Source organism: Musa acuminata, chromosome BXJ2-4, assembly GCF_036884655.1.
Source record: "Musa acuminata AAA Group cultivar baxijiao chromosome BXJ2-4, Cavendish_Baxijiao_AAA, whole genome shotgun sequence".
Taxonomy (NCBI): domain Eukaryota; kingdom Viridiplantae; phylum Streptophyta; class Magnoliopsida; order Zingiberales; family Musaceae; genus Musa; species Musa acuminata.
In genome coordinates, this window is record NC_088341.1 from 23,512,501 (window position 1) to 23,539,848 (window position 27,348).

The window sequence follows — 27,348 nt, forward strand, 5'->3', positions numbered from 1 at the left end:
ACAACTTTAGTGGGTCGTTTAAAATATTTTTTTATTTTTGTCATAAAAATAAATTACAAACTAACATATAAAATAAAATAAAAAAATAAAGTAAAATAATCTTATTTTGTTTTAAGAATCCAAATTTATTCTCTCTGATCTCTCCAAATAAAGTAAAAAAAAAAATCAGTTCCAGAAACAAAATATAAATAGTTTTATTTTTTTTTCTATTCCTTAAAAAGATGGAAATAGCAAATGGCTACAGAGGAAGAGAAGACTTAACAAGTCCTCGTTGCTCTGTTAGTTTCCGTGGGTTCCTTCGCCCTCCGCCAACGCCGCCGCCGCCGCCGCCGCCGAGTACATACACCTTCATAAGACACACGGTACAAAGCCACCATGCTCCTCCGGCAATCTCCTCTCATTGCCTCCCCAAACCCCTGTCCAATCCCTCGAAACCCTAGATCTTACCCGATCTCCCGAATTCTCTTCTCCCGTTGCTGCTTCGGAACCCTACGCGATCGGAGCCTCCCCTCGCTGCAGTGCTGCGCGTCCAAGGGATCCGATGCAGCGGCGGTGGAGGCGGTGACCGAGGTCGAGGTGGCGGTCGGGGAAGCCGAGAGCCGCGAGGCAGGGGGAGCGGGATCGGCTGGGGTTAGCGTGGGGATCGGGAGCCCGGCTCTGACCGCTGGACTTGGGTTATACCGGATGAGCTTGGGGGATCAGGCGTTCTTCCTTTTGGCTTTCATCGCTTGCACGGTATGCGGTTTTTCTTCCTATTGTTGAATCTACAGGCACGACTTATTATTTGTTTCCAGTTGTTGTTGTTAGATGATGTCATGGTAGAATGATATGCTTTCTTATGGCTTCATTTCTTATTCTTTTACCTATTGTCGTTACAACATCTTGCCGTTTATTCAATGTAGAATCTCACTACGCATGGAGGTATTCAAAATATGCTATCTCAGTATTTGTCATGTTAGAAATTGATTTTGGCATTGTGTTTTCCCCCTTTTCTTTAATTAGTTGAACGTCACTATATGTGGAGGTATTCAAAATCTGTTGTCTTAGCATTTCTTATTTCAGAAATTTAGAGTTGTGAACCTAGCAATTAAAATAGTAGATGTTATTGTCACTAGCCACTCAAGATTTCTGGTTGATGGCTAAATGCGGTGTGCAACCACTGTTCCAATTGCTAGGCAAGCTGTACAGGCTGCTATACCTACAGGAATGAGAAGCAACATTCGTTATCGTTGTTGTCGGTCAGGCAAGGAGCATTGGTCACCAACCAAAGCAAGCAATGGCTGTTGTTATATTCCATTAATCCAAGAGTGCTACAATTAATCACTTCAAAACTGTCATTCATCCAGAATCACGCTTTGTATATTTTGCGCTGGAACATACATGTTTTGGTTATCTTCCGGTATATCAGTAATGTATGGGTGGCAATGGACGTTGCTTAAGCGATATTGATAGCATTATCTTAATATTTGCATACCTTCTACTTGTCTTTTGTGTTTATGTGTTCAAAGTTTAGAACTATTTGCTCTTGGATCTACTATAAAAATATTGAACTGCAAGTTTCATCATTAAGCTAGTGGATACAAAACTAGCGTTTGTCTATCGGATACTGTGCATGTTCTCTGATTCTTGCCTCATTGAGTTATACTGATGATACAATTATTATTTTTTGTTATTTTTCTGATTCAGACCTCGGTCGCATTTACCAGCTTGGTAGTTGCAGCTATTCCAACTCTTCTTGTAAGTCAATTTATCATGATCTCCTCGGTATGTGTTAAATGCTAGAGATACTAAAACAACTATGATAAGTTACATGAACTCTTCGATTAAGATGCTTGTGTCAGATCATCATCAATATTTTGTATGCTTTTTTTTTTAATTGCTAAGTTTGTTGGCATATTTTGGATATGGTGCTTCAAGTTTTTAGACATGAATCATCATTTCAAAATATTATGTAAATCTCGAACTCCAATTTCTAAATTGTTTTAAAGGATGAAAATGATACAAAAATTAATAGATATTTTTTTGGACTATTTATGTAGGTATAGGTTTGAATGGTTTACAACTGAAATTATCTGACACATACCAATCTATTCTTCCCTCATATCATGATGTAGAGTTTATTATTATCCCACTCAAATTCCTGTTCTCACAAGGGCATGATTAACAGAATTTAGTCTTACCCAATGATGTAGGACTATTGGATAAAAGTTGTTAAACACTCAAGTAAAGGGTCATTGGATCAGTTGATTCTTTGTCTGATTCAGACAACCTAGATCCAAATTGGTGAATGATAATTTCTCTTTTCTTTGTTTTGCTCTTAACATTTGGAAATGGTAAAAGCTTGGTGGAATCAAGCAGAACTAGGGAGAAAAAACTTTGAATCAACTGGAATTGATTAGAGTCAGTTGATCCATGCTGTCTGACCATAGAAAGAGGAAGTGGGAGTAATGGAAAAGAAACTCTCATCTGTAGTTTTTTGCTTCTGTTCTTTTCAATGGCGATGAGGGTGAGTGGCGTCATTGACCTGGTAGACTTATATAAGAGGAAGACGCACAAAGGTATCAGTTTGACGAAGTGGTGATTGCTGCTGTGCGGATACATGCTGCTATTGCTTTGCACAGCTCGAGCATAGATGATAGAAGAGGGTTAGGGAGGACAAAAGAAAATAGAATCAGAGAGAGTTGAAGGGGTCATAAGGTCCTTTTGACACATTACTGAAGTTGATCATGGATTCAAATACCTGCCCTATATTAGAACACAGTACATGACACGTTGAACATTATTCATGTATTCTTTTGATAGGAACTAAATATACCAATTTGACACACTCTATAGACATGGACCAGTGTTTAAGTTCTTGCTCAAGAAAATACAAACAATTCGCATCCTTCAACCAAAAACAGAAAAAAATTGGTGCACAGATGCCACCAACAAACTGTCCCTCATGTGGACCCATGAAGTATTTATACAACTGTCATGTTAAAATTAGATAGCCAGGCTTATTCAAGAATTTGTCTAGATTTTCCGAAAGCATGTTGCATCTTGTGATGGGCCTTTATTTCTGGTTCTGTAGGCAATGCGGAGAACTGCAACATCTCTAGCAAGATTAGCAGATACTGCAACAGAGGAGCTCCCTAGTACCATGGCTGCAATAAGACTATCAGGCATGGAGATTAGTGATCTTACTCTGGAGTTGAGTGATTTAAGGTACGCAAGCATATAAATAGAAATAATGGGGAGATAGCAGGAACAAAGATATATGCATTAACATACAAGTTAGTTTAATTTGAGAAAGAAAGATAAGATAAGGTGATCTATCCTCTTTACAGATTGTCTTCACAGTTTGCAGAAGTATGGCCATCTGTGACATGCTCCTTTTTGTTATTCACTTCTGAAGGAACATGAAAACCCACATTTTTAGTATGGAGGCAATGATATTCTTGTTCTGTGCAATTGCATGAATTAACTAGTGATGAGTACAGCTTCAGCTTCAGCTCTTCAAAAGAGCTAGGCATTCTTTTCATCGATCCATTGTAAGAATGTTATTATGGTGGACAGATATATTTGTTTGTATTTGATTTCTGTTACTAAAAGGCAAGTTAAGTTGATACCAGAGTTTCAGACACAAGAATTGGAGTTCAGAGAAGTTTAACTTCTCAATTTGTTATAATTTAGAAATTTTATTTTATTTTATCATCCTTTTCATCTCAAAGAAATCATTGAGGATTTGTGCACTAAAATCCTCAGGTATAGATTAAATATAAGAAGTCTAATTTATAGGAACAGTAATTTATGGACAACAATTTGATATATCCATGGCCACTCCAGTGGTCCACAACTCCACATAAAAATTGTCTATTGACATATAGAGGTGGTAAAAGCCATGTCCGGTTTGGGTCTAGGTCGGTTATGTATATATATATATATGTGTGTGTGTGTGTGTGTGTGTATCAGTAATCCAATCTTAAGAAAAAGATAATGAAGTGTTTGCATCTAAGAATAAAGAAGTATCAGCTTATGTTTTTGGTGATCCAGCCAAGAAATATCTGATGGCATCAGCAAATCTGCACAAGCTGTGCAGGCCGCAGAAGCTGGAATCCGGCAGATTGGTGCTTTAGCTAGGTGCCAAACTGTTTGTAAGTTGATTTCATTAAAAGAAAATTCTGATGCAGATGTTCCTTTGAGCTTATTTGTTTCTAACTATAAATTTCTTGATTGTGTTTACATACAGCAATGATAGAAGAAAGAGCAAATTTGCCCAATATTTCTCTGAAACCCATGGTAGCCGGGGCTGCAAGGAAAACTTCTCATGTTGTTGGCAAGGCTAAGAAAACTTTTATGAATATTATTTCTGGGGGGGAGCATAGCCAAAAGAGTGAAGACATGTCTGACAAGGTGGAGATTTGAGCCCACATATTCTTGGAAATATTGCCAGATCTTTGAAGTATTCACGAGCCATTATCTTCAACTGTTACATGCGGCAGATTGCATCATTCACCAATTCTATATCCTCACTCCAAAAATCTCAACCTTAGTTAACAGGTTCACAATTAACACAAACATCATAGGGTGTCACCCAACATGTATGTAAAACATGAGTTTTCTACTATATTCTGTCGTGATCAGTCTCTAGGTGTACTCACTAGTACTTTTGTCCCAATTTTAAGATTTCCTATTTGAGCATTGCTAATATAAGTAGGGTTTGCAAGCCATTTGTGACTTGGTTTGTCAATTGTATTCACTACAACATTTGTGATGATCTAACCTTCCATTCTTCTTTATATCCCATAAATTGCTTTATGACAGAGTTAGGTCTACAAACCGTCAAGAGCAGCCCAAGGGCAGGTCGGGCCTCGCCTACAGTGTGGGAACATTGCTTGCATTTCTTTTCAAAGAGCACATTAAACTTTACTTTTATGGAGATATACAGAACTGTTCACATCAGAGCGAACCAAAACATGGATATTAGAGGTCAATTTGCTCTCCAAGTACAAGAAAATTTGTCTGCAAGCCACTTCTCAGTAAGCATTGCTGCCATAGTTATGATTGTCCATTTGTTTCACTTTTGGTAATATCGCTTGTGATTTAATTACTCTGCTACTGTGGTTGATCCTTTTCTTTTTATTTGTGTTTGTTTATTGGAGGAGATTTTGATCATATTGGGTTCTGAATCTATTCCTATTCTCTTACTGCCACCAAGATCGCACAATTGCGTCGTCCAGGGTTTGCCTTAAGATTTGTCTTAGCAGCCTGCAAAGTCTTTTTTTCACACAAGTTTTGTAACATCTGGTAGACTTCTTGGACTATATTAGTCTTTAGCAGCTACTATATTTAGTCGAGCAATTGATGAACCGATCTTAATTCTAAGCTATGTTGTACATTCTGCGCAGATTGGTGGACAGGGATTGTTGTTCTCTCGATGTCGAACCTGGCAAAGTTCCTGGTTTGGGCTTTTGCTTCAGATCAAGGTTTATTTTGTTTCTAGAAAGTGATCTTTTTGTACCCTCCATTTTCATTTGGTTCATCTCTTCTAGTCACTAGTTTGCCTCCTGGATCATTTATCAGTAAACTAGTTTAGCTTTATAAAATCTGTCTTATTTAGTGTTATTAAAATAGTACTAAAATTTGCAAAATGACTTGGTAAAATAAATCAGAAAATTATTATAAAAAAAATTCAAGACATTGTTAAATTTGAAGTAATAAAAGTTATCATGAATATTTGATAAAAATATAGTATATTAGAAGAAACCATAATGTAATATTGGTACTTGTATCTAGATTAATAATAAAAAAATAAAGCTTAGCTAAATCAGATATATATATATATATATATATATATATATATATATATATATATATATATATATATATATATATATATATATATATATATATATATATGCCACCAAAATAATTAAACAATTGTCTACTAAAGATAACAAAAATGTTTTTAATATATTGTTTTGAATCGACATTATTATTTGTAGAAGATATTAATAATACCAGAGAGGTATATAGTTTAATCGACATTATTATTTACAAATAGAAAAGATACTTGATATTAGACAGTTGCATCCTTCTCATTCTGCGTATGCATCGGTAAGCTCACGAATCTCAAGGCAAAGCTTCCTTACGTTGCAGCTTGGAGCCTCCTCCCTCGTCGCCCTTCTCCCACCCCTTCCCCTTCATCCAGATCTCGAACCCTCGTCTGGCGCCTCCGGAGAACGGAGAGGAGATCCTCGACGGAGATGGGAGGTGGATTCACGTGGGGGATCCTCCTCGCCCACGCCGGCTATGCCACCAGTCATTGTAAAACTCAATTCCTCCACGCATTGTTTCAATTTTTTTGCTTCTTAGGTCAGATCGATCAGTAATTTTGCTTTTTTTTTTTTTTCCTACTTATTTCGATCCGGAATACAGATAGAGCGATGCTAAAGATCGTGGAGGAGTTCGGGAGTCCTCCTATGAATGTAAGATGCAAAATCCTTTCCCTGTTTTGTCTTAGTAGTGTTGTTTGTATGTGTGTTGATTCCTTTTCGATTCTAGCTTTAGTGGATCTGCGATGTGGAGTTCGCAAAGCTTTGAATCAGCAAACATGTTCTTGTTACTGTTAGGTTTCTGTGGCCCTGGATAAGATATATAATATAATTAATTGGGTTTCGTTGAAATATTTTAGTCAATAGAATAGAGTCCACTTACGGAATGATTCCTCGGGAGATAACCTTGATGGGAGAAAATCTCCTAAGATTTTATCGTAGACCCTCTGCTCTCGCCTATAAAAGGACAGGACCTCTAGGGGGCTGAGAGAGCGTTGGTACGTTAGCACGTATACACGTGCAAACGCACCTCTCCATTGAGGGATTTTAGTTTTTCTCCTCAACTCTCTCCCCAAAACCCTCTCCCCCAAAAATTCATCAATCTTAATGGGTCCTGTGAAAGGATAGGAAGAGAGGAGAAATGATTTACTCCTTGCACTCTTTGCAGACGATGCCTGCAGCAATCTTGGATCAACGACGGTGCTTAGCAGATCAAACAAGATCTCTGAACAGATGACATCAAAAGGTACGCATCGTTAAATCAGATCTATGCACTTGATTTTAATCCTGGCATATAGGTTATTTTCACATTTCAGATATAGCATAATTACAGATTTTTATGCTCACAATTGGTATCAGAGCTCGGTTTTTGAGATCAAATGCATTAGATCTGTAAATTTGTTTATGATGCATAAATTACCTTTATCTTCCAAGAATTGTTAAGCAGCAATGGTCACCGTCGACCTAGCTCTGAATCTGTGACTACGCCGGGTAGCGTGCGCATCACAGTACCTGTCCCGTACACGGGCATCACAGAACCCGTCCATGCGACGGCCGGCTGCACACGGCCAGAACCCGTCTATGCGACGGTCGGTCACATGCAGGCAGACAGCCCAGGTGGCGGCCGTGCGTGAGCAGGTCGTGCACAAGCGGTGGTCGCACGCTGGAAGCAGCCACGCGCGGGCAGGAACCGCCGTAGAGGCAGCCCCGCGGCGGCAGCGGCCGTGCGCGCCGTCCACAAGCATGAAAGGCCGCAGCACCGCTCGAGCATGCAGCGGCAGCGTAGGTTGGAACCGCCGTAGCAGCCGCGCGTGGGCAGAGGCAGCCCCGCGACGACAACGGCCGTGCTGTTACGGACTTAGCTGGTTTTGCCTAAGTCGTGCGGCACCCTTGCGTGTCCGTCTACAAAGGTCAGCCTCCCCGAAGCCTCCCATTGTCCCTTAGGACCAACAAAAGAGAGAACGGGTTAGAGAGAACGCCTCAATCGGGATCCACAAGCAAACATCTCTGAAAAACACTTCATAGACAATGCAAATTATAAACAGACTTTACAAGCTTTGAACAGTTGCACAACAAAGGGTAAAATGGTCCATTACAGATCGAAAATCTCTCGCACGTGTCCACATGACACAACATTTATTTACAAGCCTAAAGAGGCCACCAACCCAACTAAAATGGGACTATTAAGCCTTCGGCCGTCCTTCTACATGCTGTACAAGGCATGAACATGCCAAAAGACACGGACATACATAAGCATTACATCAAACATCTTGTTTAGAAGTTTGTCCGTGACAGTGCGTTGGCAACAACCGCGGCCAACCGCGCACGCCGCGCATAGGCTGGAAATGTCGCAGGCAACTGCGCATAGGCGGTGGCCGCAGGCAGCAGCGGCAGCGTCGCTCGCGCAGGCGACGGCGACGAAGGCAGATTAGGGTTTTTGGCATAATTATGATTTTGCCCTTGAGGCTAGTTTTGTAAAATTATAGTTTTGCCCTTGAAAAATTTGTAATTCCAGTTTACGTTCTGTCAACATATTTTTGATTTTGCCCTCGGGGTCTAATTTTTATCAAATTACAATTTTACCCTTAATAAATTGTATATTTTCGATTTATATCCTATCAAATAATTTTATTTTTTTATCATTATGAAATTAAGAAATTTAGTTTATATTCTCAATTATAAAATTAATAAATATTATTTATTATAATTATGATTAAATTTAATCATAATTATATTTTTGATTATTTGATTGGATTTAATTTTGATTTAAAAAAAACTATAAATTATGGTTTACTTTATAGTTTTCTCATATGAATTATTGATTATACATGTAGTAAATAAAATTAAAATCTAATTATTATTTTTAAAATTTTATTTACTTATTCACATGTATATATATGAAATTGTGAAATAATGTATACTTTTCACATGAATGCATGATTTATATGTTATCATGATTATCATATGAGTTTTCTTACTGATTAATGTTCAATAATTATTATAGTTGTTATTTATTATCAATTCTTCCTGAACACACATGCTAGTCAACACATTCAAGTCTCACTTATCTTTATTTGTATTGTAGTGAATCTTGAATGGGCCAAACTGAGAAAGAAGAGAATTGAGAATAAATTGCACGAGAAAAGACTTATCAACATTCATGCCATATTGAGGATGTGATCCTGAATTCCTCGAGTGCCATCATACTGAGCCGTAGTCAGTTCTTTCATTAATGTGTCAGCCAATGACTTATCAGCAGATTTAAATCTGTCTTCAATAATATTTAAATATTTCTTTGTGCTAGTTGCAATCGGTAATGAAGTCTTTTATGTTATTTGCAATTGTCATTCTTATGAATATTAAACTAAGTCTATCAGATCTTTCTCAAGCCTTCATTTCATTAACTTATTCTATAGTACTTTCATCAGTCAAGTCTGTAGGCTTTTCAACAAGTAATGCTAAATCGAGATCTAATACACCTAGTGTGAATTGCACATGCTCTAACCATTCTGAATAATTTGATCTAAAGAGTACAGGGACACTAGAAGTATATGAATGTATATGCGAAAGTACCACTGCAAAAATATAGAATAACATTAATACTTTTAGTTTGTCAAAAATTGATGAACTATTGATATTATCTATATTACACCTTTCGGTGAAATATTGACATATCTAATGTTTACTCAAGAATATTTATGGAGGACTGATACTATCCGTATGGAATAGTATTGTTACCTTTGGGTATACAACCCTAAACTGCAAAGGATATCCAAAACAGTATCATCCTACCAAATCACATAATTATTTGAATTAGATTATCCTTTGGAATTATCTAAATCTCCTAATTATATGTGCTATTATGAATATTATTTCCTTAATGTTATTTAGGACTAATTCCTTAATATTATTTTATAAGTCATTAGTCCATGTCATTTGGTGGCTATAAGACTAATGCAATAATATAAAATAAAATATAAAATATCTAATAAATCATAAAATTTTTATTGTAATTCATATCACAAAAGTCTATCATCCTAGGCTACTTTAGCAACTACTAGTCAGATAAAACTTAGGGAGATGAATTACAAATAATATTCATCAAATTTCTTTAATTTTTGCTAAGCAGTTCAATAATAAAATAATCATAATAATTATTAAATATTAATGCTAAGTAGTTCAATAATAAATAATAATAATAATAATTATTGAATATTAATGCTAAGCAATTCAATAATAAATAACAATAATAATTATTGAACATTAATGCTAAGCAGTTCAATAATAAATAATAATTACAATAATTGTTAAATATTAATCAGTAAGAAAATTTATATGATAATCATGATAATATATAAATTATGCATTCATGTGAAAAGTATACATTATTTTATAATTTCATATATATACATGTGAATAAGTAAATAAAATTTTAAAAATAATAATTAGATTTTAATTTTATTTACCACATGTATAATCAATAATTCATATGAAAAAATTATAAAGTAAACCATAATTTATAGTTTTTTAAATCAAAATTAAATCTAATTAAATAATAAAAAAATATAATTATGATTAAATTTAATCATAATTATAATAAATCATATTTATCAATTTTATAATTGAAAATATAAACTAAATTTCTCAATTTCATAATGATAAAAAAATAAAAATATTTGATAGGATATAAATCGAAAATATACGATTTATTAAGGGCAGAATTGTAATTTAGCAGAAATTAGATCCCAACGGTAAAACCGAAAATATGTTGACAGAACGTAAACTGGAATTACGAAATTTGCAAGGGCAAAACTATAATTTTACAAAACCCTAGCCTCGAGGGCAAAATTGTAATTGTGCCAAAATCCTAAACTGCCTTCGCCGTCGTCGCCTGCGCGATGGACGGGTTCTGGCCGTGTGCGGCCGGCTATCGCATGGACAGGTTTTGGCCGTATGCGGCCGGCCGTTGCATGGACGGGTTCTGTGATGCCCGTGTACGGGACGGGTTCTGTGATGCGTACGCTACCCGGCGTAGTCGCAGATTCGCAGCGAGGTCGACGGTGACCATTGTTGCTTAGCAATTCTTGGAAGATAAATGTAATTTATGCATCGTAAACAAATTTACAGATCTAATGCATTTGATCTAAAAAACCGGGCTTTGATACCAATTATGAGCATAAAAATCTGTAATTATGCTATATCTGAAATGCGGAAATAACCTACATGCCAGGATTGAAATCAAGTGTATAGATCTGATTTAACAATGCATACCTTTTGATGCTCTGTTCAGAGATCTCGTTTGATCTGCTAAGCACCATCTTTGATCCAAGATTGCTGCAGGCACTGTCTGCAAATCCTTTCTCCGGAGACGGTTTTGGGGAGAGAGTTGAGGAGAAAAATTGAAATCCCTCAATGGAGAGGTGCGTTTGTACGTGTATACGTGCTAACATGCCAACGCTCTCTCAACCCGGGGTAGGTCCTGTCCTTTTATAGGCGAGAGTAGAGGGTCTATGATAAGATCTCAGGAGATTTCCTCCCATCAAGGTTATCTCCCGAGGAATCGTTTCGTAAGTGGATTTCTATTCTATTGGATAAAATATTTCAACGAAACCCAATTAGTTATATTATATATCTTATCCAATTATAAAAGGGCCACAAAAACCTAACATTCTCTCACTTGGCCCATGGGCATCACAGAACCCGTCCATGTGACGGCCGACCGCACACGGCCAGAACCCGTCCATACGACGGTCGGCCGCATGCAGGCAGAGGCAGCCCCGCGGCGGCAGCGGCTGTGCGCACCGTCCACAAGCATGAAAGGCCGCAGCACCGCTCGCGCAAGCAACGGCAGCGTCGCATGCAGCGGTGTAGGTTGGAACTGACGCAGCAGTCGCGTGTGGGCAGAGGCAGCGCCGCGGCGGCAACGGCCGTGCGCGCCGTGCGTAGGCTGGAAATGTCGCAGGCAGCCGTTCAGAGGCGGCGACCGCTGGCAGCAGCGGCAGCGCCACTCGCGCAAGCGACGACGACGAAGGCATATTAGGGTTTTTGGCACAATTATGGTTTTGTCCTCGAGGCTAGGGTTTTGTAAAATTATAGTTTTACCCTTGCAAATTTCGTAATTCCAGTTTATGTTCTGTCAACATATTTTCGGTTTTGTCCTCGGGGTCTAATTTCTGCCAAATTATAGTTCTGCCCTTAATAAATCGTATATTTCCGATTTATATCCTATCAAATATTTTTATTTTTTTTATCATTATGAAATTGAGAAATTTAGTTTATATTCTTAATTATAAAATTGATAAATATGATTTATTATAATTATAATTAAATTTAATCATAATTATATTTTTGATTATTTGATTGGATTTAATTTTGATTTAAAAAAAACTATAAATTATGGTTTACTTTATAGTTTTCTCATATGAATTATTGATTATACATATGGTGAATAAAATTAAAATCTAATTATTATTTTTAGAATTTTATTTACTTATTCACATGTATATATATGAAATTATGAAATAATTTATACCTTTCATATGAATGCATGATTTATATGTTATCATGATTATCATATGAGTTTTCTTACTGATTAATGTTCAATAATTATTATAGTTGTTATTTATTATTGAACTGTTTAGCATTAATGTTCAATAATTATTATTGTTATTTATTATTGAATTACTTAGTATTCATATTCAATAATAATTATTGTTATTTATTGTGGAACTGCTTAGCATTAATGTTAATAATTATTACGATTATTTTATTATTTAACTGCTTAGCAAAAATTAAAAAAATTTGATGAATATTATTTGTAATTCATCTCTCTAAGTTTTATCTGACTAGTAGCTGTCAAAGTGTCCTAGGATGATAGACTTTTGTGATATGAATTACAATAAAAGTTTTATCATTTATAGGACATTTTATATTTTATTTTATATTATTACATTAGTCTTGTAGTCACTAAAGTGACCTGGACTAATGACTTATAAAATAATATTAAGGAATTAGTCCTAAATGACATTAAGAAAATAATATTCATAATGACATATATAATTATGAGATTTAGATAATCCCAAAAGAAAATCTAATTCAAATAATTATGTGATGGGGTAGGATAATACTGTTTTGGATATCCTTACAGTTTAGGGTTGTATACCCAAAGGTAACAACACTATTCCACCAGGATAGTATCAGTTCTCCATAAATATTCTTGAGTGAACACTAGATATATCAATATTTCACCCAAAGGTGTAATATAGATGATATCAATAGTTCATCAATTTTTGACAAACTCAAAGTATTAATGTTATTATATATTTTTGCAGTGGTACTTTCGCATATACATTCATATGCTTCTAGTGTCCTTGTACTCTCTGGATCAAATTATTTAGAATGGTTAGAGTATGTGCAATTCACACTGGGTGTATTAGATCATGATTTAGCATTACTTATTGAAAAGCCTACAGACTTGACTGATGAAAGTACTGTAGAACAAGTTAATGAAATGAAGGCTTGGGAAAGATCTGACAGACTTAGTTTAATGTTCATAAGAATGACAATTGCAATAATAACATAAAGACTTCATTACTGATTGCAACTAGCGCAAAGGAATATTTAAAGGTTATTGAAGACAGATTTAAATCTGCTGATAAGTCATTGGCTGACACATTAATGAAAGAATCGATTACGGTTTAGTATGATGGCACTCGAGGAATTCAGGATCACATCCTCAATATGGTTGACAAAGCTGCAAAACTTCAAACATTAGGCATGAATGTTGATGAATCTTTTCTCATGCAATTTATTCTCAATTCTCTTCCTTCTCAGTTTGGCCCATTCAAGATTCATTACAATACAAATAAGGATAAGTGAGACTTGAATGAGTTGACTAGCATGTGTGTTCAGGAAGAATTGAGATTAAGGCAGGAAAGTTCATATAATGTCATGACTACTACTCAAGGAGCTGGTAATAAGAAAAGAAAGTTGAAGCATTATCAATCAAAGAAATTTGTCGGGTCTGGAAATGTTAAACGGACTAATGAAAAGAAAGCCTTTACTGTAAAGTGCTTCTTTTGTGGCAAGAAAAGACATGTGAAGAAGGATTGCATTAAACGCAAGACTTCGTTCGAAAAGAAAGGTATTAACTCGACCTTTGTATGTTTCGAATCAAACATTACAAAAGTTCCTTCTAACATTTGGTGGATTGATTCTAGTGCTTCAACTTATGTTACAAATAATATGCAGGGATTTCTTTCAATTCGGAAACCAAAAGAACATGAAAGATTCATCATTATGGGAAATCGTCTTAAAGCGAAAGTGATATCAATGGGAACTTATCGTCTACGCTTAGAGACGGGTCACTTGATGGATCTTGTTGACACATGTTATGTCCCTACAATTTCTAGAAATTTAGTTTCTCTTTCTAGAATTGATGAGTTAGGATATTGTCTTTCTTTTGGTAGTGTCAAACTCAGTATGTTTTATGATTCAATAAAAGTTGGTTCTGGAATTCTGTGTGATGGTTTATACAGAATTAATTTAGATCTTGAGTTTGCAAAGACATTAATGACCCTACAATAAGTGTTGGATTGAAACATAGTTTCAATAATGAAAGATTTTCTATATTGTGGTATAGATGATTGGGGTATATCTTCAAGGAAAGAATTGAAAGATTAGTGAAGGATAATATTTTGAAACATTTAGACTTCACTGATTTTGATATTTGTATAGATTGCATTAAGGGAAAGCAAACTAAACATATAAAGAAAAATGCCACAAGAAGTAAAGAACTCCTTGAGATTATTCATACTAATATCTGCGGACCACTTCATATTCCTTGTTTTAGTGGAGAAAAATATTTTATCACATTTACTGATGATCTGTCCAGATATGGCTATGTTTATCTAATACATAAAAAGTCTCAAGCCGTTGATACTCTTGAAGTATACATAAATGAGGTTGAGAGACAATTAGATAGAAAAGTTAAAATTATCAAATCTGACAAAGATGATGAATTTTATGGCAGATATGCTGGATCTTGTCAGAATATTGGTCCTTTTGCTAGATTCCTAGAACAACGGGGTATTTATGCTCAATATGCATTACCAGGTGTGCCACAACAGAACGGTGTTGCTGAAAGGCGAAATCATACTATGATGGATATGGTTAGGAGCATGATGAGTTATTCCTCTGTACTTGAGTCGATGTGGGGTGAAGCTCTTAGGACAACTATGTACATCTTGAACAGGGTTCCTAGTAAGTTAGTTTCATCGGTTCCATTTGAGTTATAGACTGGTAGGAAGCCAGTTTGAGACATTTACATATTTAGGGATGTCCTACAGAGATAAGAGTATCCAATTCACATGAAAAGAAATTGGATCTAAGAACTATTTCAGGATATTTTATTGGTTATCCAGAAAAATCCAAGGGATACAGATTTTATTGCCCTAATCATAGTATGAGAATAGTAGAATCTAGTAATGCAAAATTCTTAGAAAATTACGAAATCAGTGGGAGTGAAAAATCTCGAAGGATTAATTTTGATTTCGAGGAGATTCAGGTTAATTCTCCCATATCATCCCTTATTCGAGAAATTGTTGTTCCTCAAATCAATGAGAGTATTGATGAGGGTGAACAACAAAATAACATCGAAGAACTCTTACATGATGTTGATGTCACCGTTGATGATTTTGTAGAACAATCACAATTGGCAGATTTAAGAAGATCTCAAAGGAAAAGGAAACATGCCATTTCTGATGAATATGTGGTATATCTACAAGAATCAGATTATGATATAGGAATAAAAAGAGACCCCTTATCGTTTTCACAAGCCAAAGTAACGATTCTGAAAAATGGTATGATGCAATGAAAGAAGAGTTAAAATCAATGGTCTAGAATGGTGTCTGAGATCTCATTGAATTGCCCAATTATTGTAAAAGAGTCAGTTGTAAATGGGTCTTTAAGACAAAAACGTGACTTAACGGGCAATATCGAACGATATAAAGCCAGACTTATGGCTAAAGGTTTTTATCAGAAGGAAGGCATCGACTATAATGAGACTTTTTTCCAGTTTCAAGAAAGGACTTATTAAGAATCGTCATGACATTAGTAGCTTATTATGATCTTGAGTTGCATCAGATGGACGTGAAAACAACATTTCTGAATAGGGATCTGGATAAGAAAATCTATATGGAACAACCTGAAGGATTTATTGAAAAGGAAAAAGAAAATTGGGCTTGTAAACTTAAGAAATCTATTTATGGCCTTAAACAAGCTTTCAGACAATGGTATATAAAATTTCATAATACCATTACTTCTTTCGGATTTAAGGAAAACAATGTTGATCAGTGTATATACCTGAAGGTAAGTGGGAGCAAGTTTATTATATTGGTCTTATATGTGGATGATATTTTACTTGTCAGTAGTAATCTTGGTTTATTGCACGAAACCAAGATATTTCTCAACAAGAACTTTAAGATGGTTGATATGAATAAGGCAGCCTATGTTATTGGAGATATTCAGGGATAGATCTAAAGGATTATTAGGATTGTCTCAGAAATGATATATTGATCGTATCTTGGAGAGATTTAATATACAGCTTTGCTCAGTCAATGATATACCTATTACTAAAGGTGAAAAATTCAGTCAAAACCAATGCCCAAGAAATGACTTAGAAAAGAATCAAATGTAGAATATTCCTTATGGGTGCACAGTTGGAAGTCTATTATATGCTCAAACTTGTACATGACCAGATATCAGTTTTGTAGTTGCACCAAAGCAACCCAAGAATGGAATATTGAAAAGCTGCAAAGAAAGTAATGAGATATCTGCAAGGGACGAAAGATTATATGCTCACATACAGGAGATCGGATCAGCTTGAAGTGATAGGATATTCAGATGCTGATTTTGCAAATTGCCTCGATAGTAGGAAGTCCACTTTAGGATTTGTATTTATGTTAGCTGGTGGGGCAATTTCTTGAAAAAGTATAAAGCAATCGCTTATTGCATCATTAATAATGAAAGCTGAATTTGTGGCATGCTTTGAACCCACAAATCAAGCTTTATGGTTGCGAAATTTTATCTCAGGACTTGGTATGATCGACTCAATTGTCAGGCCGCTGAAGATATTTTGTGATAACACCGTAGTAGTTTTCTTCTCTAAGAATAATAAGTACTTTAGTGGTTCTAAGCACATTGAGATAAAGTACTTGATGGTTAGAGAAAGAGTCCAGAAACAACAAGTGTCAATTAAGAACTTGAGCACCACTATGATGAATGCTGATCCATTGACAAAAGCCTTATAGTGTAAAATATTCAAAGAATATGTTCTTAGAATGAGGCTTGTGAGTAAGTCATAAAGGATATGGTGATACATGTTTATGTGGATGTTATTATTGATATTCTTCTTGCTTAATTAAAATTATCTGTTTCTGCTATTATGTTTACATTTATGTTTATGCATATTATGGTTGAATGTAATAACAGGATTATTTTGACAAGACAAATTACAGGGGTTATTATGCACTATATTAGGAAAGACTAATAATGTTGTGGTACATAGAAGAGAGTATGACATTGATGAAATACAATCGCTATGACTCGCATTGATAGTTGGACTTAATATAGTATTATTGTGTTTTTTGGATTTATTTGCTTATTTTAAAAAACATGGCCATGTATAAAATGCTTTTTAAAAAAATTCTTTGGAATCCAATTAGGTAAAATTGTTTTCAAACAAATTTTGTTTTGTTTATTTTGATTTTGAATATCTCTTTTATATCTTATCAATTAATGGACCAAGTGGGAGAATGTTAGGTTTTTGTGATCCTTTTATAACTGGATAAGATATATAATATAACTAATTGGGTTCCGTTGAAATAAATCATATCTATGCACTTGATTTCAATCCTGGCATATAGGTTATTTTCGCATTTCAGATATAGCATAATTACATATTTTTATGCTCACAATTACATGCACTATCTTTTTTCTTTCGTTCTCGGTTACCCTTCTTTTATTTCTTTGGAATTTGGCGTTTTCCTCTGGCTCGGCTTCTTAGGCTTTGGTCGAGATCCTGCTGGGGTTAGCTTTATCCATACATCCTGATTCTGAAGAAAATAGGTACTTGCATTTCTATAAATTTAATTGATTACTTCCTCACGTTTCAGTTTTAAAATTTGCTTTAGATATAATCCAGTCCAGTATAGTTTAGCCAGCTTATGCAGATTGTGCTCATTGTTGTTGCCAGATCTCACATATTTGCTTCATTTCTTTAATTATCAGCTAACGTTAGTCTGCTAGGTATCTGAACTGCAATTAGTTCAATCTATGCCTTGACAATCTAGACTTTGCTTTATCTGAACAATAACATGGACTTTAGATCAAACTTGATGCCAAAGCAGAAATATGGTATTCCTGGATTCAAGTGGGATGGAACTAGGAAAATGTTCTCTGTGATACCTAAGACGCTAAAAACATGAAGTTTAATGTTCTCTAGTATGTTTGTTGGAGACAGCTAAAGGTGTTCGAACAATGAAGCTAGATGATGAGACATTAATATGTATAGAACATCTGTATTTTGCAAGTGTTTAGGTTTTATGCATGACCATAAAGCTTTAGCTGAAGGTGCTTGGTTCTTAATTCACATAATTAGAAATTTCTTTGGATATAGTAGTTTGGTTGGCTAAGGGCATCTATTTTTGCAACATACTGATAGCATAGAAGCTGTGTGGTCAGGTGGCTACTTCTTCAAGTATAATTCTTGTTATTTCAGGTCCAATCACCCAGACCATAGGAGATGACAACTTTGTGGAAAGTCATGTTTTCTATTTTATTTTTTGACTAAGAAACATTACTGGAGTTAAAGTTGCTCATACTTGCATTTGTTGTATTCTTGAATGGTGATTTGGTTAAACCAAAAGTTCCTCTTAAACGAAAAATGAATAGAGAAGCATAAGGTAAAATGAGCTCCATGCATGTAGGTTATGGATCTCGATTGCTGTAGATGAAGATTAGTAATGGAGATAAGATTGCTATACAACCATCAGTGTTTTATGATTTCTTTCAACATCACCGTGGGAAGGATTTCATGATAATTGAACCTCTAGATATTTTTGTTGGCTTCCCTTCTTCGAAGTCCATGTTTCTTGCATGTTTAGCTAGAATCCTAGATAATATTCGGCTTTGGCTTACATTGACTTATTAGAGGAAGATGACTTTGACCAGAAGAAGCGAAGAACATAAAAGGTAACATGAGTTGAGTAACTTGTATGGAGCGACCTTTTGCCAACATGACCGACATTTTTAAGTCGAAGCTACTATCAATGCGACATCTAATCATATACACAGGATATGAATTTCCTAATTCTGGAAGTAAAATTGCTGAGATTTTTTTATTCACACCAACTGGTGTCCTCCCTGATGTCATAGTTAAACAGGATACTTTCTGTTCATCTAAAATCTGTTTGTACCATCTTAATAAGTGATAGCCCATATGGAAGTGGTACAGAATTACTCTAACATCATCTGCTATGGCTGGAATAATCCATTGGCCCAATTAATTGAACTGTGCGATCTATTAGGAGTTGCATTCAGCAATTTCTAGGTAGAAAGAATGGTGAAATTGGAGTATTGGTTATACATTTAGAAAAGTGACGACGGAATACTAGGTGAGAGATGGTCTACGCAAGTTGGAAAATGCATTAAGAGAGGAGGGTGATATAAGAAGGGAAAGAATCAGATGGAAAGAGACCAAACCAGCTTTCAGTTGCATAGGAGAAAGAGACGTTTATGAGACTTGGGGGGCATATATTGGAGTTAGGGGTTGAGCAGAAGAGAAAGATAGGAGTCAATGCATATAATAAGTGAGATGTCAGGATCAGAGATAAGATGATACTTTAGGATTGCGGTAACAGGACTTTTAGGGTTAAGAGGATCTTTTTTTCTCTTTTTGTGATTAAGGAAGTTAATACAGTTGATACTTCTTATGTTTAGTTTGTAGAGGTCATCAGTGACATGACATCTATTCCTTTCGATGGTGTCCATCTTCATATGGTTTATTATGCATACGTGAAATGCAAGATTTTCTCCTTGCCAGCCAACCATTATTTCATGATTTTCACTTATCGTGGCAAAGCGATCCCACTCAACGCAGCACTTAAGTTGGAGAAATAGGATTTCCCAAGGCACAGGGAATCTGATGCCAGTTCAGCCTGATCAAATTACACCCTGTAGTTTTCTTCACAAAACACGTAGTGGAAGTTGATTATTTCATGTTTTCCTCATCTCTCGTAGTTTTGTAATTTTTTAAAGTCATTTTTGCCAATCAAACGTATATGGTTTGGACGTCTCTTATTTGTCTCATCCGACGGTGACCAGTGCTAAGACATCGAGTATTATGAGTAGGAAACCATACGGATTAGTACTATAAAGAATACATCACACTTAGTACATTAGATAGAGATAAACAAGCCCACAACTAAGACTCTAGGAAGACAACTACAAGTTGAACTCTAGTACATTAGTGCTAAGACATCCGAGTATTATGAGTGGGGAACCGAAGGATTAGTACTAAAGAATATATCACACTTAGTACATTAGATAGATATTAACAAGCTCGCAAGTAGAACTCTAGGAAGACAACCTGAAACATGATACCTAGTACTACACGAAATGAAGCGAGAAGCTTCAAGACATGCACCCTTTTTTGAATCACATGATCATGGCCTTGTGCCTTGACGGCCTCTAAGACCAGCAGCAGTAGGTGTCCCAGGAATGTTACCAATGATGGGAATGGTGCCTAAGCCAGGGGTCCCAAAGCCGAAATGTGGACCCAAGGGGTTGCCATAAAAGCCACCGTAACCGAAGAAGTTCTGAGGTTTGTAAGCCTTGGCCTTGCTTGGGATGCTTCTTCCTCCTTCAAGGCACACCACATAGGTGGCCAGGAGCAGAGCATGGAGGAGCAGCACCACCTTAGTAGACCTCTCCATGGCCCTTCTTCCTCACACCAGATATATTACGGAAGCAGTGGAGGGTGATGAGCCACAACCCAATTTATAGCAAGGGATAAAGAGAGACACTTATTAAGTGAAGTAAATGAAGAGCAGATAGAGCTTTGAAAGAGCTGTGTGTTACCAGGCCTGTTGCCATGTGATCCCCCTTCAATTACTTCCCATTTATGAGCAGCAGCGGAGTCCAAGCTCTGTTCTGGATTGTTTTGACCGTGATGTCTGAGTGTCAAATTCATGGCTCCGCAGAGGAGCGTGTGGATTGGGGGTCGATTTCTATTGATATGGGACTACTGGAAGGTAGCAGAGAACCCATGTGAACGAGTTGGTGCAATTAAAATTCCTGGCCATCATTTCTGAACTCTCAACTAAATGCTCTCTGTACATGCAGATACCACCTACCTGGCAACACAGTGGAAATTATGTTAGGCTCCAAAATCTAAGTTGGTTAACTTCTTATCAGCTTACCATTTTCAGGGTCAACCGTAATAATCAAGCTAAATCCTAGTGTTATGATATCAGAACACCACTTTGCTTTCTTCGTTCTAGTATTTTTTTTTTTTTGTATCATTCATTCATGCTTGAAAACCCTGTGAAGATGGACTGCTGCTGCAAGACCCGCTGCTTCATTCTCTCCACCATCTTGGTAGATCTCAAGCAATTAGAGAACCTTGCCTAGGCTTTCAAAAGCTGGCAGTGAGAAGAAGTGCACTTTTAGTCCAGAGCTGAAGGTTTACCCTGGTTGAAGAGGAAATGAGAGATCAGATCAAGCAGTTGTGCACTCCTGCTGTAGCCAGGATGATGGGTAAGACTTGGGCTCACAGAAAACAACGCATCTGTGAAAGGTAGCTCGCAGTAGGACATTAAACAGCAGAAGAAATTATCAACACAGCAGCATGGATTAAATCCAACTTCTCTCTAATTCCTGCATCTCCATGCTTTGAGCACCAAAAATCCCTCTGACCTCAGTCTGGAACAAATCAAGTCATACAGTTCAACTGAGATGATCAAGTCACAACCGAAGTAATTGCCTTCCAATTCTTGCCAATAAGATGGCAATTATATGACGGGGTAGCCCAATTATTATTATCAAGTCCAATCTTGATTCAGGAGTTCGAGTGTGGCCAAACAAATTAATCTTCTTCTATCTTCTTGGTGGACCAAATCTTACAACCACTTCCAACTTTATCATCTCATTTGGAGATTGTACAAAGTTGAGTGGAATCAAACCCAATCTTCATCATGGAAAAGAAGAATGGAAACTTATCGGACTCCTCTTTTGTACCACTTGAGAAAGACATCACCTTACCTCTTTTTTGTTTTTTTTTTGTCACCTTATATCTTCTTACCCACGTAAAGAGTAATATTGAATTGGATAAATGATTCAAGCAGAGAATTATGCATTGAGATAGAGTTTACTCTGTCTTTTTACAGATCAACGTTGCCTTCTTCAGTCCAATTCAAAATGCATATATGAGACAAAACTTAGTTGCAGTTTAAATGCATCAATTATTTCCATTCAGCATGTAGTTTTTCAGATATGAAATCAAATCAGAAAACTAAGAGGCATGTGCAGATAAGATAGTCTACGAGTTTGAAAGATTTTATCTGACAAGTTCTATACACATTTTGTTCAAGCTTTTTCTCAAGATAGTGCATTTCCATCTGCATTATCACGAAGAAAACAGAACAAGAGAACTATGGATCACTGAAAATTCTTCGTGTCAGAAAAGAAATAAGCACTAAGGCCAATAGGAGGGAAGACTTTGGCTGTTGCCATCCAAGCAATCTTCACCTTCAACCTGAAACTTGCTGTGGCAGTTAATCTCAGCATTCTTCCCCATACTGCATCCAGTTGGTGTTCTTACATCACTATCTGCCTGCGAGAGGGTGTGCTGCATGAAACCACCATATTGAACCATGGAGATCGTATCAGATAGTGGCACCATATGACTCAGGTTGACATCCGAAGTCGCAGATGACAGAAGAGAGAGAGCACAATCGAACATCCTGCTGCCGCTGCTCCTGCCATCGTAGGGAGTGACTGCACAAAGATTCAGCTGACTTTGAGTGGCTTTGTTCCCAGTTTCACCATCCTGAAAGATGTGCAGCTGCTTTCTCTCTCCGCCAAAGCTGTAAGAGATGGAAAAGTTATGGTGGCTGATGAGTTGTGGAGGAGTTCTCTTCTCAGTTCTTGTCACATCTCCAGCCCAGTTTGACTCTGCTGCAGTAGTTGGATATACCAGAGGGTATGTAGAAACCCCTGTCACCGTGCATGAGAAAGAAATGGTTAGTGCCATAATACATGTACAAAGTGTGATGTGGTACACAACCCAGAAGAGAACAGCTACAGCAATGTCAATCAAAGAGGTAAACAGAGTTGCACGACGCAAGCTGATCGAAATAAAGCGTCCGAAGTGCTTCACTTCCAACAAAAGGTACCTCCTTGGCGATCTGAGAACAATCTTCCCGAGTTTGTAGAATCTGGTTGGGACTTCCTTCGACGCTTGTTATGCCCATCAAGGCGTCTCCTACAGCTTCGCTTTACCTCATCGAATTCTTGTAGCAGATGAAACCTACAGAGAAAGGAAGAAGGGAAGAATGCTGAGCTTCTTCTTTGGGAAGAGAGAGACAAAGTAGAGGAATTCCAAGAACAATTGAGCTTTGGTGGTTAGTCCTAAACATCAAGAGAGGAGCTGTGGCACAACCGAAGGGAATACAACATCTCTGCTCTGTTACCTGCTGCATTGCTGGCAGAAGCGCTGCTCCTGACCGCGGACCACCACCACCGGCGTCTTGGAGTGCGCCTCGCAGACCTTATGACGCCGGTGATACTCCCTGCACTTACTAAGATCTGCCGTGCACCCATCGACCGAGCACGACGCGCCATTTGCCGGCGATCGCGATCGCGCTCGTGCCCTCTTCGTTGGACCAGATGGAGACGCCGCCGCCGTCGTCGTCGATGCAGCAGCTTGGTCGTTCGACTTGTCTGGCAACCCGAAGCAACCGCTGTTCGACCCGCCCGCCGCCGAGCCTACGCTCAGTTCGGCGTCCCGGCCCAGTTCTTCCGGGTTCCATGGAGGTATCTTGAGGTGCCAATCCATGAGATCGAGCAACCTCTCAAAAGCTTGTGCCTCTCCTGTCTGTCTTTTAGTTGAATCTTGCTTGATCTTCTCACCGGTTCATCTCTGGACCTCCTTCTCAACAGATGCCACCACGGAGTGGAGCGAGCAAGGAAACCAGAACCATGGTTCCGAGAAATCAACAAGGGAGCGAGCTGAGGAAAGATCGATGGGGGAACCAACTTAGCAAACAGCCAGAGAAAGCTCATGCAAAGAAAGAAGATCCAACAACAGCGTCAAGAAACCAGCTTGAAAGTGCATGACAAGAATCAACGAGTAGCTAACATGGCATCCATATCAGACCATGGAAACCATCGAGCACAACAACCCAAAGAGGGAGGAGATGACCGAGGTTAGTAGGGTACGTACGTGCACAGGGAGGCAACAGCAGCCCGGGGAGACTGATCATGCAACGCCTGACATGGATTCCAAAGACAACAACGACTATGAAGGGGGGGAAGTCCTGTTGCTGCTCCTGTTCACCTTATCATGCACCTCCGCGGGGGAGCAGGCAAGCATGTGAGTTGGTGGCGTATAGGTGATGGGCTTGAGGTAACAATTATTGGAAGGGGAAGGGGTAAACAGTCACCCTCGGTGTTGAATGAGCCCATGTTCTCTCCTTGCATGAGTTGGCAAAACACTTGAGGCCTACGCGTCATTGGATATGTGCCGAACGACGTTCTTATCCTTTGTCCAACACTGGTTCTCTATGATTAAAGCTCGAGCAATGTGCCTTGCGAGGGAAGTGTGCCGAAGGACATCTGCAGCTCCCCCACCTACCCCCACGATAGATAGAGGAAGCGTGAGGAAGATGGAAGCGGATCAGTGGAGTACTAACTCCCTATCGTCTGCTAGCATCAAACATGCTCGTTTCTCCGTCGAGGCATTTTTGTGGTGGTGTATTTATATATTCGAGTGACTTATACGTGGTTTAATGGAATGGAAATTTGGAATCGAGCATTTTTGTATGGTGTTTAATATAATAAAAAAAATTAATGAAGAAAAATGCATGCTCGCTTTCTTCTAAGGATCGGAAGCTAATTCTTTGGCATCGAATCGAGATTAGTTTGTGTTGGAAATTAATGTCGGTGTCGGCATCACTCAAAAACATTGGAGACAATCAGTTCACTGCCGTCGTTCGACGACGACATGTTCATATCATATGAGCCACAAACGATCCATGCTGATGAAACACATATGCAACAACTCATGCTTTTTTCTCTCTTCCCAAACTTAAAAAGATCTACTAATTTACTCAGCTGCCCAAAAAATAAAAAAAATAAAATAAAAAGGAAAAAAAGACAGCTACTACGTGAGGTGTTCCTCTTCCATGATTGTGTCAGCCAGTTTGCAATCATGCATATTATATTTTCACAGCATCATAAAAACTTAATCTTTACAGCAATTATTCTCCTCTCTATAAAATATATTATATTTTCACAATAACCAACCAAATGATCGACTAAAGGTCTTAATATAAGAAGATAGTAGTAACCATGAACCACATCGTACATCTATCTCAATATTTTCATTTCAGTATTAGAATTCTCTGGCCTTTGGCTTGGGTTTCGTGGTCAGATGAAGTTCCCGTCACTAACACCAGATGGTCCCTGAAACTCATGTTCTATCTTAGCATGCTGAGTCATGGAGGACAAGAGAAAGCGAGACAAACACAGATGTGGCATCTTTGTGTTGGGTGTAGTTTGAACCACAAGACTTCAAGCAACAGGACCACAACCACTGAGATGAAGAACTCGATACAGAAACATATGTGTAGCTCGTACCAGAAACTTCCACAATCAGGAATCATATCATGTTTGTGTTCCCAATCTGTGTGCTGGATGCTATTGGCACTTTAGCACGAAGTAAACAACCGATGTATCCTTCAGGATAAGATAGAGTTGGTGCTAATACTACAACTGCTCTGAGACAAAATGAGCGATTCGGACTCAAATGATTTTGATGATGATGTGGTTTGTTTGATAAGGTTTAGCACTGTGCTGACTCTACACACTTGATGATGATGATGATGATGATGATGATGGGAAATAAGCGCCTTTTTTATTTTCAGTGGTCCATCTTAATATTTATTAGACTAGTGAGAATCATTTCAACACCTTCATCGTGTTATCATATTAATTAAAAGTGAAATATTAACCTATCGGATTTCAAGATTTAAGAAGTTCAACGAATAAAACTAAGAAAAACTAAATACAAATAATATTTTTCTTGAGCTAATCTAAATTCGAATCAGAAACCATTATATATCTTTTCACGTACACCTCAGAGTATCCTCTATTCAATCATGTTTCGGATATATCAGAGAAAATTCTTTTCCAATATCAATCAATATTGGTACGATACTAACTCTTGATTGGATCGTTAACTATATGAGCTCGTAAAGGACTCTATACTAACACTCTAATGAAATTTAAAATTATATAGTATGATATCAATTTTTGATTGGATAGTTAACTATCTGAGCTCATAAAGGACTATACTAATACTTCAATAGAATTTAAAATCATATGATATTGGATCATTAACTATTTAAGCTCATAGAGGACTATAATAACACTCCAATAAAATTTCAAATCATATGGTACGATATCGGTTCTTGATTGGATCGTTAATTATATGAGCCCATAGAGGACTATACTAACACTTCAATAAAATTTAAAATCATATAGTACGATACCGGTTCTTGATTAGATCGTTCACTATATGAGGATTATAATAATACTTCAATGAAATTTAAAATCATATGGTATGATATCGGTTCTTGATTGGATCGTTAATTATATGAGCTCATAGAGGACTATACTAACACTTCAATAAAATTTAAAATCATATAGTATAATTCCGATTCTTGATTGGATTGTTAACTATATGAGCTTATAGAGGACTATAATAACACTTCAATAAAATTTCAAATCATATGGTATGATACCGGTTCTTGATTAGATCGTCAACTATATGAGCCCATAGAGGACTATACTAATACTTTGATAAAATTTAAAATCATATGTTACGATACCGATTCTTGATTAGATCATTCACTATATGAGGATTATAATAATACTTCAATAAAATTTAAAATCATATGGTATGATATTGGTTCTTGATTAGATCGTTAATTATATGAGCTCATAGAGGACTATACTAACACTTCAATAAAATTTAAAATCATATAGTATTATACCGGTTCTTGATTGGATTGTTAACTATATGAGCTCATAGAGGATTATACTAACAATTCAATGAAATTTAAAATCATATGGTACGACATCGGTTTTTAATTGGATCGTTAACTATATGAGCTCATAGAGGACTATACTAACACTTTAATGAAATTTAAAATCATATGATATGATATTAATTCTTGATTGGATCATTAAC

General features: G+C 36.9%; 3 protein-coding genes across 5 annotated transcripts; 2 read left to right on the forward strand and 1 right to left on the reverse strand.

Moving 5' to 3' along the window:
* The first annotated feature begins 240 nt into the window (after positions 1-240).
* On the forward strand, positions 241-4,719 carry LOC135610141 (uncharacterized). The gene is made up of 5 exons (XM_065104257.1): positions 241-735; positions 1,687-1,737; positions 3,074-3,207; positions 4,036-4,136; positions 4,232-4,719. Exons 1-5 carry the CDS (start codon positions 376-378, stop codon positions 4,405-4,407), a joined length of 822 nt encoding a protein of 273 aa, XP_064960329.1. The 5' UTR covers positions 241-375; the 3' UTR covers positions 4,408-4,719.
* Positions 4,720-4,870: 151 nt separating this feature from the next.
* Positions 4,871-24,909, forward strand: LOC103981778 (membrane magnesium transporter-like). 3 transcript variants are annotated; one of them, XM_065104259.1, is made up of 8 exons: positions 4,871-5,021; positions 5,145-5,289; positions 5,391-5,468; positions 6,142-6,309; positions 6,421-6,470; positions 17,881-17,942; positions 21,426-23,909; positions 24,036-24,909. In XM_065104259.1, exons 3-7 carry the CDS (start codon positions 5,420-5,422, stop codon positions 21,475-21,477), a joined length of 381 nt encoding a protein of 126 aa, XP_064960331.1. In that variant the 5' UTR covers positions 4,871-5,021; positions 5,145-5,289; positions 5,391-5,419; the 3' UTR covers positions 21,478-23,909; positions 24,036-24,909. The 3 variants fall into 3 exon arrangements, with proteins under 3 accessions (XP_064960331.1, XP_064960333.1, XP_064960332.1); XM_065104261.1 differs by having other exon boundaries at positions 22,466-23,909; XM_065104260.1 differs by lacking the exon at positions 5,145-5,289.
* Positions 22,399-24,458, reverse strand: LOC103981777 (squamosa promoter-binding-like protein 2). Its single transcript, XM_009398515.3, has 4 exons — positions 24,319-24,458; positions 23,567-24,104; positions 23,270-23,403; positions 22,399-23,090 (listed from the first exon to the last, which is right to left on the reverse strand). The coding sequence occupies exons 2-4, from the start codon at positions 23,929-23,931 to the stop codon at positions 22,570-22,572; spliced, it is 1,020 nt and encodes a 339-aa protein (XP_009396790.2). The 5' UTR covers positions 23,932-24,104; positions 24,319-24,458; the 3' UTR covers positions 22,399-22,569.
* Positions 24,910-27,348: the final 2,439 nt, after the last annotated feature.

What these genes read in the sequence shown, in the direction of transcription:
- LOC135610141 (XM_065104257.1), top strand. Translation starts at nt 376, where the DNA reads ATGCTCCTCCGGCAATCTCCTCTCATTGCCTCCCCAAACCCCTGTCCA. An exon ending in TGGCTTTCATCGCTTGCACG is followed by an intron (nt 736 to 1,686) that starts GTATGCGGTTTT and finishes TTTCTGATTCAG; the next exon opens with ACCTCGGTCGCATTTACCAG. An exon ending in CTGGAGTTGAGTGATTTAAG is followed by an intron (nt 3,208 to 4,035) that starts GTACGCAAGCAT and finishes TTGGTGATCCAG; the next exon opens with CCAAGAAATATCTGATGGCA.
- LOC103981778 (XM_065104259.1), top strand. Translation starts at nt 5,420, where the DNA reads ATGTCGAACCTGGCAAAGTTCCTGGTTTGGGCTTTTGCTTCAGATCAA. An exon ending in CGGCTATGCCACCAGTCATT is followed by an intron (nt 6,310 to 6,420) that starts GTAAAACTCAAT and finishes TCCGGAATACAG; the next exon opens with ATAGAGCGATGCTAAAGATC. An exon ending in TCGGGAGTCCTCCTATGAAT is followed by an intron (nt 6,471 to 17,880) that starts GTAAGATGCAAA and finishes TCGGCTTCTTAG; the next exon opens with GCTTTGGTCGAGATCCTGCT.
- LOC103981777 (XM_009398515.3), bottom strand. Translation starts at nt 23,931, where the DNA reads ATGGATTGGCACCTCAAGATACCTCCATGGAACCCGGAAGAACTGGGC. An exon ending in TTCTGCCAGCAATGCAGCAG is followed by an intron (nt 23,404 to 23,566) that starts GTAACAGAGCAG and finishes CTTTCTCTGTAG; the next exon opens with GTTTCATCTGCTACAAGAAT. An exon ending in GTTCTCAGATCGCCAAGGAG is followed by an intron (nt 23,091 to 23,269) that starts GTACCTTTTGTT and finishes GCACGGTGACAG; the next exon opens with GGGTTTCTACATACCCTCTG.